The sequence below is a fragment of the Kwoniella newhampshirensis genome, chromosome 3, assembly GCF_039105145.1.
Source record: "Kwoniella newhampshirensis strain CBS 13917 chromosome 3, whole genome shotgun sequence".
In the NCBI taxonomy this organism is placed as follows: Eukaryota; Fungi; Basidiomycota; class Tremellomycetes; order Tremellales; family Cryptococcaceae; genus Kwoniella; species Kwoniella newhampshirensis.
Window position 1 is genome coordinate 1,369,324 of NC_089957.1, and position 10,759 is coordinate 1,380,082.

Consider the following 10,759-nt stretch of genomic DNA (forward strand, 5'->3'; position numbering starts at 1 on the left):
ACTTTCCCATTGAATCTGAACTCATCGCTCTCGACTGCCAGTAAACTAACCCCCTGAGATCTCATCTATATACACTCTATCCGACCATTTCATTCTTTGTCCATACGCTAGCCGATTTCTGATCCAGTGCTTTGCTTGTCCGCACAAACGGTATTCGGACCTAAGCAAGAATGGGAGTTCCCGTACGGATGGGCAACTCCTCCCCTTCCGCCTGTGTGGCATGGACACTGTTGGTCTTGGCGGAAGCGGTTTCTGGAGGAGTCTGAACTCGGTGATCGACGATCGGCTCAGGTCCTTCAGTGACGTTGAGGTCGATGATGTAGCCGGTAGAAAGGTCGTAGAGCTATCACCATATGAGCTATTACTCTGGGGAGTTTTCAAAGGATCCAGACTCACCCAACCGTGGACATAAACATTTCGGAACTCTCCCTTCCTTGCTTTGGCCCAAGCACCTTGAATGGTCTTCAATGAGACTTTCTTGTCAGCTCTCAGTTCTTCTTCGAATAGTGCTTGGACACCCACGGGACTGGCGATGACGTTCCTCACGCTCATCTTGACGTTCTCCCTGATCAAGTCATTCACATCGCTACCGGCTGGCAAGGAGTGCTTGAGACGGATAATAGGGTCGAGATATCGGACCAAGGGAGTGGTTGTGGGCTCCGTATGGTCGTGCGATTTGGGCGCAGGCTGGTCGAAAGCAGCGATACAGCCACCACAACCGGTGTGACCGACAACCATGACTAGCGTGGTGTCAGCGGGGGTAAAGAGACAGCGACAAGTGTGATTGGTCGAGATGTGTGGGATAATGATGTGAGACTCACCGTGAGTGACACCGACGTTCATGACGGCGTAGTCAAGAAGTGCTTGGGAAGAATCGTCCTCGGGCTTGAATTGGTTGGCAACGTTTCGCTAAGAGGCAGGAAGTTAGCGGGATGCTCCAGCTTTGGACGGATGCTGACTCACCTGCACGAAGACTTCTCCGGGTTTGCGAGCCATGATGGTAACTTCAGGAACACGAGAGTCGGCGCATCCAATCCAGAGGAAGTTGGGGGCCTGTGACCAGTCAAAGAGACGAACGAGGGCGAAATGACACATCATGCGAGATGTAGGTCAAGGACGGGAGTGGAGGGTGGGTGATAACAACGTCAGCCATCATGACTCTTCTTGTCCCAACAGATTCAAGTTGAACGACAGCTCACCTGACCCTTGACCTGTTCAGAGTAGAACGAGTCATCGTCTTCGCTAACTTTCCTCGCCCACCATCTGTTCCCTTCCAAAACGGCTCTGATCTCCTTGAACTTCTGGGCGGCCAAAGAGTGTTCGAGATCCATGTCGATCTCCTCGGACGGTTGGAGCGGTTCTGCGTGGAAAGGCATCTTGGTGATCTGCGAAGTGTGTAAGGTTCTCTTCTCGGAGTCGCTGGGGATCGCGGGTTGACGGGCGACAGAAGGAATGATGGATGAGCCGCGACTGCGAGATGAATGGATGGACCGTGCGAGAGGGGTGACTGTTGTTGACAGTTGAAAGGAGGAGGAACAAAGTCGACCAACGTTTGTTGACTTGCAGCGGGAGTAAGTACGAAAAAGCGCAGTGGGCGCTTGAAGAGTTGGAGGAATGGTGCTTCGACTCAGACTGTCCGCTCTACAGTCGGTAGAAGCGAAGTGTGTGACGTAGACGTAGACGAGAGACTATGCGTGAGTGTGCTGGGAATGATCGAACAAGGGTTGATGGGGGAGACTACGATCAAACGATTGATGGCGTAATGATGGTTGAGGGGGATTGTATTGATTTCCTTTGGGGAGTGGGGAGAGAAAGTGGAGGCGCGGCACTGGGATTCAAGCCGGTCTCAAAGATGATTGTGACTAGTTCTTGATCAAGCTCAGGTTGAAATTGCAGCCAAGAGCAGATATGGTGTGTCGGGCTATGACGAGAAACCAGACTAGTGACGATGAAAGATGGGTGCGTCTCAGTCGTTGTTGATTGATGATTTCGTTGGGAGAGAAAAGCAAAGTGATGTTGTTGATGTTCGGGATATGTTCATTCCTTCCCTTCTTTCCAAATGCACCAAAAAAAGAGAGATCTCAATTGAAATTGACCCCCTTTGACTCGTGGGAATTTCTCTGTCGCTTGACTGGACTCGGCTTTACTCGGTACGCTCACGTTTGTACTGGAATGCAGCAGCAACAGCAGCAGCAACAGCAGCAGCAGCAAATTCAAACGACACGTTGGGGGGAAATGAAAACAAAGTGATCGAAGGTGATGAAATTTCATTTCGTGCCTGGACATACCCATCCCCTTTTCCCCCTTTTGTCCTTTGTGAGCGGAAGACAGTAACAAGTGGGAAAGAGAGCCCAATACACCCGTTTTTCCAATCCCCCAAAGACCAGAAGAAAAGACCCGTCTGTCTGATATCCTATCGCCGTTTCGCCTGTGCGGGTATTTTATGTTCCGTATATTGTCTTCCAGCCGATCCGGTGGATACTCACAGACCCAAAGGGTTCTCCGACTGGGTAGTCACCCTTTACGTTGACATCTAGACGGGTCATCTATTATACATGCATCAAATAGTAACAACATGTATGACACAAAAGCAAGCACCGTGTTTGAATCCACTCGATCTGTCATCACATCGATCCGTCCTCCCAATCACCATAGGCGCACATCAAGAATGTTTCGGGTAAATGGCACGTTGTCTTTCAGACCATTCACCTGTATGATCGTTGTCGGTCAGCATCTATCTACTTATTCCCCTTTGGAGGTTCACATGCTCCCATCTTTCTTCACGCCCATGTCCGTTTTCTCACTCGTCACCTTCATCTCCTTCTTTCTTCTCTCTTCCTCATCCTCATCCTCATTCTCTTTCTCCAGCTTCTTCGTCTCCTCAACGACATCTGCATCTTGCACCCACCTGGATTCCAACACGCCCTGTTGAGTTGCCTTCCTCACCAACGCCACCGCGCCAAACTCCTGTGAGAGGAATTCTCCACACCGTCTCATTGTTGCCATCTCCCACACAAATCTTTGGTCTCCACCAAAGTGGTCCACTCCGACCTTGTCTTCAGCGATTTGACAACATCACAACTTTCATGACCTCCTGACCCTGCAGATCGACTACGCATCCGGGCTGAGCTTGCTTCCTCCTCCATGTTTCGGATGCTTTTCAGCTGATCTCCCTGACTGTGAACACAGTCAGGCCGCAGTATGAGGTTCCAGCCTTGACGATGGCGTATCGGAGAAGTGTACTAGCCTGCGCCTCAGAGAAATCCGCTCGTTCACCGTCGCCCGCTTGATTGACGATCAAACACGTGTCGATATGCACACCGAACAATACACGAGTGCAGACCTCAGCTGACAAATACGATTCCTGTATCTCGCCGTTATGAGATCTTTCTCATCCACGAAACGGACGACGAGTCCAGTATCGTGATAGAATCGCCTGACCTGCCAAAATGGACGACACTCATCAAGTGCAGCAGTGTTCAGCGTCGTTCCTGTGATGCCGGATTGTCTGAAGAATTGGCAGGGCAAGCAAGTGAGGGTGGAAAAGATATACCCGTCCGTGACGGTAAGGGTGCATTTGCGATTCCGTCTGAATCTTGGTGCGATGGCGAGATAGCTGTGTGGGACATGGCCTGTCGCATAAGCATGGTCAAGGTGCGTGCAGTGGCGGGCTGGGCAGAGGATTTAGCTGAACCGCCCACACCATTCAGACCAATATTCGGATCCCCTTCGAGCATTTGGCACCTCCGGGTTGGGCTTGGACTGACGAGAAGTAACTCAAGGCTGTCTACAAGGTGTATTGTTTGGACTTTGCTCCAATCAAGAACTACAATACCACAGGCATGACAGGCGCAGAGCTCGTCAATGATATCCGTTTTGCACTCAAGCAAGAGATATGGCCGCAACTCATTTGATATACCCTCATCGCTACGGAGGATCGAAACAAGCTACTGCGCCCATTGAACGACTTCGAAATACGACCGGTGGGGATGACCCCAACGAAATCGTTCGAACCGATAACGACATGTTTCCGCATTTCCATACGATCTGTACAATGTGATCCGAGTTGTCATATAGAAGTCCCGCATTCTTAGTCTTATTCATGTGCATGTAGATCTGCTTTTCCTGCCAAGTGGTGGTCACTGTACATGCAGTCCATGATGATCCGATGCATATGCGGTGTTAGAGGAGGTGAAACTTCCGGCCAGTCGCCACCCAGCATCAATCAGTCAAGCATCGCGATTTCCTCAAGCAGACTTGATGTTCATTCTATTATTGTTGATGCTACATTTAACCCTGATCACCATTTCATCTCACACCTCTCTGCTTTCTGCAATCACTTCTGGCTCGCGGGATCCTTCCTCTCCTTGCCATCGCCATCTATCCTCATGATCGTATACATGTGTAGATAGTCTTCGCCTCCCTCGTTTCTTCGTCCTGGAAGCCTGGTTACATGAAGCGATCTCGACATCTGCTCGTTCAGAGGGGTTTGCCCTCGACCTCTTTCGCAAAAAAACTCGAGCAGCCATCTTCTCTGTCAGCTACAACAATACCCAGGTCATCTTTCTCCACCCCGCTCAACACGTCGACACGAACAAGGTTTGACTCGCGACCACTCAGCGTCCCACATCCCCGCCATAAAGGTGTCTCGAACTCCCGACTCACGGCTGACAACATCGATGATTTCAATCATACTTTCCATCGGGCTTTCCACTCCTCTTCTGCTTCACATGCTCAACCATTACTAGATCACGACAATTGGGAAAGATGGTATGATCACAACTCGACACCGAATCTAGCGACTCCACTTTCACGATTTACCTCACCATCTCCTCCTCCTCCACCGCCACCATTACCACCCTCAGCGCTTCAGCTCGCTAGTCCAACTTTGACAACAAGGGAGGGGAAAGGCAAGGGGCGTGCTTCAGAACTGCAAGAGGGAGATGTACCCCAAGGAGACTTTGAGATCGATGATGGTGTCATAGAGGATCTGTTTCTTTCGTCCTCCTCTTCAGCTGGTGAAATGGCAGATATCCCCTTTGTTCTCTCGGAAATGGACGACAGTTCAGATGTCGACTTGGATGCGACCTTTCCACCACCGGACACTCCCCCTCCTCCATTAGACCACTATCCAGAAGAATACTCTTCTACTCCTGGTCTTCGGACACGTCAAAAGCGATCACCTCGTCGTTCGATCAATGTGCGCGACTTACCACCTCTGAAAGCCGACGAATATCCGCCCGATGACATGACCCGGTTCGATTGGCGCTCTAGAGCATTGGGTAGGCAGAGAAAGGCTGGTCGAAGTGGAAAGGAGAGGTACTGGTTCCCGTCGCTGAGGAGCGTATGGAGAAGGGAAGGCGGGTTTGCAAAGCTGGCTATGGGCGACAAGTGGAGAGACGAGTTGGACAGATATAAGCAGCAGTGAGTGGTGTCCTCTGGCTCGTGACCAAGAGTAGTCCCTTCTCAATCTCAACCGTTATCTTCGCGTACCGATCAATGCCTCGCAAATACCTTGACTTCACGCATCCGTCTCACGTGTTCTTATCTGCGTTACTGACGTGTGCCTCCCTATAGCTTCATACCCCTTCTCGATGCGGAACAAGCGGAGGAAGAACGTCTGTTCGAGCAGCGTCTCACTCAGTGGCCATATCAGCGTCTGCACCGTGAAGGATATGTATTGGATGGACTCAGCGCTTCACTCCCCGTTCAGTCGAAATCCGCTCAAGCTAAAGGAATAGTCTACCAATTCGCAAGACCAAACAAACAGAACAACAATCCGCTGAATCTGCACCGATTTACGTGAGTTGATGTGAAAGCCGTGGTGACATTTTCAAAGGGACTGCAGTATGCTGATGGTGCCGAAATATAGCTCCGGCACAAATGTCCTAATCAGTCGAACACACCCGAACGAGGATCCCGTGGCGCACAAAGGAACAGATGTGAACGGGAACTCGTGCAGGTTGATAGGGAGCGTATGGACCGTCGGTAAAGAATATTTGCGAGTCTTATTCACAGAGCAGATCGAGGGTGTCGAGACAGGTAAATGGAGGTAAGTGGATCATTTAATCTATCCATCAAATGCAAGGACACCGGAAGGATGACGGCGCTGTGGGAGACGGCTCCTAACATCATGTCGGTCCTTGTAGACTCGACATTGGCTGCAGCGATTTCGCCATCAAACGTCAAAAGGAGGCGATACAAGCACTCAACATCGATCCATTCCTCCAGGACATGAGTGATTACGAACTTCTCGTTTCTAATCGATCAGAGAGCCAGTCCAAAGCAAACCAACACACCCTTTTAGTCCCACCCCTCGCATCCGAAACATTGTCATCAGAGTCCGATCGATCCGCGGCCGAGGAAGCAGCCATACGTGCTGGCGTGTCTAGTTCGCAGAGGCGAAAAGGGAAGGAGCAGATCATCCTGCAAGGCACCACCGTGCGAGACAAACTGTTTCGAGCATTCCAAGTCGATTATGTCCCTCCAGACCAAACGCTGAATTCACTAAATGCCTCGGTCCCCCAACTCAGCGAGGACCATGTCGTTCCCGAGGCACATGAGATGCGACCGACAGATCTCGACGCCGTTCCAGAACCGAGCTTGCCTCTGGAAGAGACTGCATTGGGAGGTTCACTCGCGAGAAATCAATTGATACACAGTTGGACAACGAGGTATCGGTCGGTCGGTAGTCCGATCAAGGTGGAAGGGGATCCGGAAGTCCCGCTGAACCCAAGTCAGACGAGGGCTATTGCAATGATGCTCAGCGAGAGGTTGAGTTTGGTGCAGGGTGTGAGTAGTCTCTCTCGCCTGTTCGCGAAAAAAGCGAGAAGATAGCATCAGCTGAAGCTCTGTTCAGCCTCCCGGAACAGGCAAGACTCGTGTCATCATCGAAACCATCAAGTTGCTGAAACAACATTGGGAAGTCCCTCACCCGATCTTAGTGACAGCGCACACAAACGTAGCTGTCGACAATCTCCTTGCCGGCCTGAGGGCTCACGGTCTCAAGGCATTGAGAATGGGAGCTGTAGAGAGAGTTCCCGAGAGTATGCGTGAATGGACAATCGAAGGGCATATCGAAAAGCATCCTCTGAGCGTCCATTTGGAGATGTTGAAGAGCCAAAGAAACAATATACTGGAACTGGGAAAGAAAAACGAATTTGGTAGGCTGAGACGTGAGTGAAGTGGCTGAGATATCCAGGTGCGTTTACTGAGCAATGACACGGGCGGATCGAACAGCCGAAGACGCGCAGAAAGTCACGGAACTTGGGGGACGAATATGGTCCATGAAGCAGACAATGATGCGAGAGGTCTTGGTTGATGCGGATGTTGTAAGTAGCGCGATCCGTCTCGATAGCCATACCGTGACAATGAGGCTAGGAATACACTAATTACGCGTCACAGATCTGTACGACTTGTCTCTCCGCCGCGTCCAGGCAACTTCAACCTATCGATTTCCCTATCGTCTTCCTAGACGAAGCGAGTATGGCTACCGAGCCTCTATCTCTAGTCCCGCTCATGAAAGGGGTAAGTCAAGACATCCGCGTCTCAGTCAATCTCGGCGCTGGAGATGCAGCGCTTGGCTGACAAATGGCAACAGTCCTCGCACACTGCCATCATTGGCGACCATAAGCAATTACCTCCTGTCATCATCTCACCCGAGGCACATGCAGGTGGACTCGCGACGAGTCTGTTTGAGAGGTTGATCCATGAGGGACGTGAGTGTGATGCCTCGACACGGCGACTCAGGCCACCCGCATCTTCTCCAGGCTAGTCAAGCTGATGAGTGATTCGAACCTTCGCAGACATCCCCTCAATCATGCTTGACACGCAATACCGAATGCACCCTGACCTATCGTCATTTCCTTCACAAACGTTCTATTCCGGTCTATTGAAAAATGGGACACCAGCCGAAGCCCGTCCCGCTCCCGAGACAGAGTTCCTGGTGCTTGACGAAATGACGGGAAAGCGGAAGAACCTCACGTTCCTCAACCACAATCATCCGGAAGGTCCTATGATGAGAAGTCTATCGAATTGGGGCGACGCCGAGGTCGTCTGCGACGTAATAGCGGATCTGTTGTTCAAAAACCCGGTAAGTCCGATAAGCACGAAAGAAGCGACTGTGTAAGAAGGGAAAGATCGCTGCACGACAGAGAGTCAAAACGGATAACCAACTGACCGTTCGTCGTTGATTATACAGGATCTTAAAGGTTCTCAAATCGGTATCATCACACCTTATCTGGCCCAAATCAATCTATTATCGAACTACCTTTCAGATCCAAGTCGTCAGCAAGCCTTCGAAGATGTCTTAGGCTACGACAGAGCGAAAGAAGTTTATGAGGTGGAGATCAAGACGGTAGATGGATTCGAGGGAAGGGAGAAAGAGGTGATCATCTTCAGTACTGTCCGAAGTAATCCGGGAGGTTATATCGGATTCCTGAGCGATTGGAGAAGGGTGAATGTCGGTCTGACAAGAGGTAGACGGGTGAGTGAAGGTTACAGCGAAAGTATCATATCCGCTAATATATACTACTTGTTGTCTTGATCGACTGATATAGGCCCTCATAATGATTGGATCAAAATCTACGTTGAGTAAGGCTCGGACGGGTCAAATAGCCGCGGAAAGCCTGCCTCAAGGTGGAGCGGATGTGTGGAGGGGTTTCATCAAACATTTGGAAGAAAGAGATATGGTCATGGATCTTGATTAGGGCGGGAGGGCAATTAGGGACAAAGGTAACGAAGGTGTCCCAAAAGAATAGCATCCGGAACGGAGGACGTATGGTATAAATCGGTAGAAACTAGATCGAACCACATAGAGTGTCGAGACACGAGTACAAGCCAATGGGCACGAGAACCCCTCCTCAACATGGTGCTTATCTGGGTTTATTGCGTTATAGTTAATATTTTGGGTCTAATGCATTTCACCTTTGTGTATGTGTATTATAATACAACATGTGATCTTTTCTGACACATCTTCTGATCTACGGCTGTTCCCTTCCCAGTATCTCACTTTGTTTCGCCTGTGTGCCACAATTCTACCTTGGCTTCCAGACATCATCCATCCCCGCCCGCTGAGTTGGACACGACTGCTTCTCTTAAAGCGGCTTCGTCTGACTTGCGTCTCATCGTATCTGATCTGATCTGATCTCATCGAGACTTGATCTTGGGATCTCTGAAAGAGTATTTACAATTAACGCAATAATAGAACAGCGTCATGTTCGTCGTGATTCTTCTCGCCTGATCTTGATAGAATACGGCTCTGTCCATTATCAGATTCAGCGTCAGCAATCGATGGTAATCGCGTCCGTGATCCGTGATCAATGGGACTGGAAGAAATGAAAAGCAAAAGGGGTTATGGGGTGGCGAGATATGGGGCGATGTATGTATTCACTTACTCGTGGTTCTGACATCTGGGACATTCGATATCTGACCGTTGTAATGTCGGGTCCGTCTCCAGATCTTTGGTCTGACCTTTCTGTTCCCTACAACCCAGAGTCAAAAGAAAATCGAAAGTCAGCACTTTGGCCATCTGTTGACATCCCTACCCTACCCTACCACACCACACCACGTTGCACTCCGACATTTGCCATCGATTGTATCTCTGTCCGAAGCTCTTCGTCTCCCTCGTCTCTCCCCTCACGACCCAAGACTGAACGCAGCCGTCTTCGCCGGACTCACCGAGCGACTGTCAACAGATCGTTCTTGTATACACAAGGCGCCATCCCAGGTTCCGAGGTCGCGTTCTCCGCGTAGTTGCAATTCCGACATTGGTACAGAAGGACTTTGGCGTTGTTGTCGGACTATTGATAGGATTCATCCATGTTTAGTCAGCATCAAGTCACAGCCGAAATGATGGAAGTTCGGATCAAACGATTCAGCACCAAGGCATCGGTGCTGGTGGGAGTTTTGTGCGGTGTTGATCTGATAAGACGGTGGCGGGGAAACGGAACACGACGGTGTGCTTACTCACTTTAGGGTAGAGGAGGTTGTTGCTGTGGGAAAAGATGCGAGAGGATCAGCGTGAGACACAAGCAATGCAAGCAGATGAGAGCTCACCATTCGCCGCAGAACTTGAGCGACGGCATGGTGAACGATATATGTCAGGTGTGTTGCTGGGACCCTTTTGGTTTCAATTACAATGACTTGAGCTTTGTATCACAATGTCAATGCAAGAGCTCGCAAAGAATGCTAACAATGATATCTCGAGAGCGAACCCAAGTCAACAGCGGGAGTTCCAACAATAGGCATGCGGTGCAGAGCGGTGAGTACCATGTCGTGCGCCTAACTTCCCTGATCGCCGTCGAGTATGTATCTTAGATGCTGCGGGACCTGAGCCAAAAGCGAGAATGAGCAAAGTGCGAGAGAGAGGGGGTGAGACACAAAACGGTAACAAATCCAAACTCAATCTCTCGCTCACCTGTCTCTCCCAATTCCCTTTTTCTCTCTTTTTCGCTCTCGTCGGTCTGGGTTCTTTTGCAAGTCTATACCAGTGTCAACAACAGCGATAAACGGTCGACCCTCCTCCATCTGCAATAGTAACATCTTCTGGCTTGGCAACACACCTCGGTGCCACGACAGCAGCGGACAGCGATTTGGACGCGAGAACCCCTTTACGAGATTCAGACAGCGAGAGAGCCAAACACATACACACCAAGGGCGTGCGCCGCCAAGCGTGTCTCGCGCTCTCTCTCTCCTATAAGTCACTCCGCCGCTGTACAGCTAGCTGGCCGTTTGATGAAAATCCATCTTCTCTTATCAT

General features: G+C 50.3%; 3 protein-coding genes across 3 annotated transcripts; 1 reads left to right on the forward strand and 2 right to left on the reverse strand.

The window, feature by feature from the left end:
- Positions 1 to 160: 160 nt before the first annotated feature.
- IAR55_001854 (uncharacterized protein) lies at positions 161 to 1,376 on the reverse strand (the record flags this gene model as incomplete). Its single annotated transcript, XM_066944977.1, has 6 exons — positions 161 to 343; positions 397 to 462; positions 523 to 740; positions 822 to 909; positions 964 to 1,053; positions 1,200 to 1,376. The coding sequence occupies 6 exons, from the start codon at positions 1,374 to 1,376 to the stop codon at positions 161 to 163; spliced, it is 822 nt and encodes a 273-aa protein (XP_066804900.1).
- A 3,077-nt stretch (positions 1,377 to 4,453) lies between these two features.
- Positions 4,454 to 8,708, forward strand: IAR55_001855 (uncharacterized protein; the record flags this gene model as incomplete). Its single annotated transcript, XM_066944978.1, has 11 exons — positions 4,454 to 5,424; positions 5,578 to 5,802; positions 5,873 to 6,052; positions 6,150 to 6,792; positions 6,860 to 7,175; positions 7,240 to 7,331; positions 7,405 to 7,527; positions 7,601 to 7,718; positions 7,806 to 8,092; positions 8,201 to 8,485; positions 8,559 to 8,708. The coding sequence occupies 11 exons, from the start codon at positions 4,454 to 4,456 to the stop codon at positions 8,706 to 8,708; spliced, it is 3,390 nt and encodes a 1,129-aa protein (XP_066804901.1).
- Positions 8,709 to 9,147: 439 nt separating this feature from the next.
- IAR55_001856 (uncharacterized protein) lies at positions 9,148 to 10,085 on the reverse strand (the record flags this gene model as incomplete). Its single annotated transcript, XM_066944979.1, has 5 exons — positions 9,148 to 9,259; positions 9,396 to 9,482; positions 9,679 to 9,800; positions 9,971 to 9,992; positions 10,057 to 10,085. The coding sequence occupies 5 exons, from the start codon at positions 10,083 to 10,085 to the stop codon at positions 9,148 to 9,150; spliced, it is 372 nt and encodes a 123-aa protein (XP_066804902.1).
- Between the last annotated feature and the right edge of the window lie 674 nt (positions 10,086 to 10,759).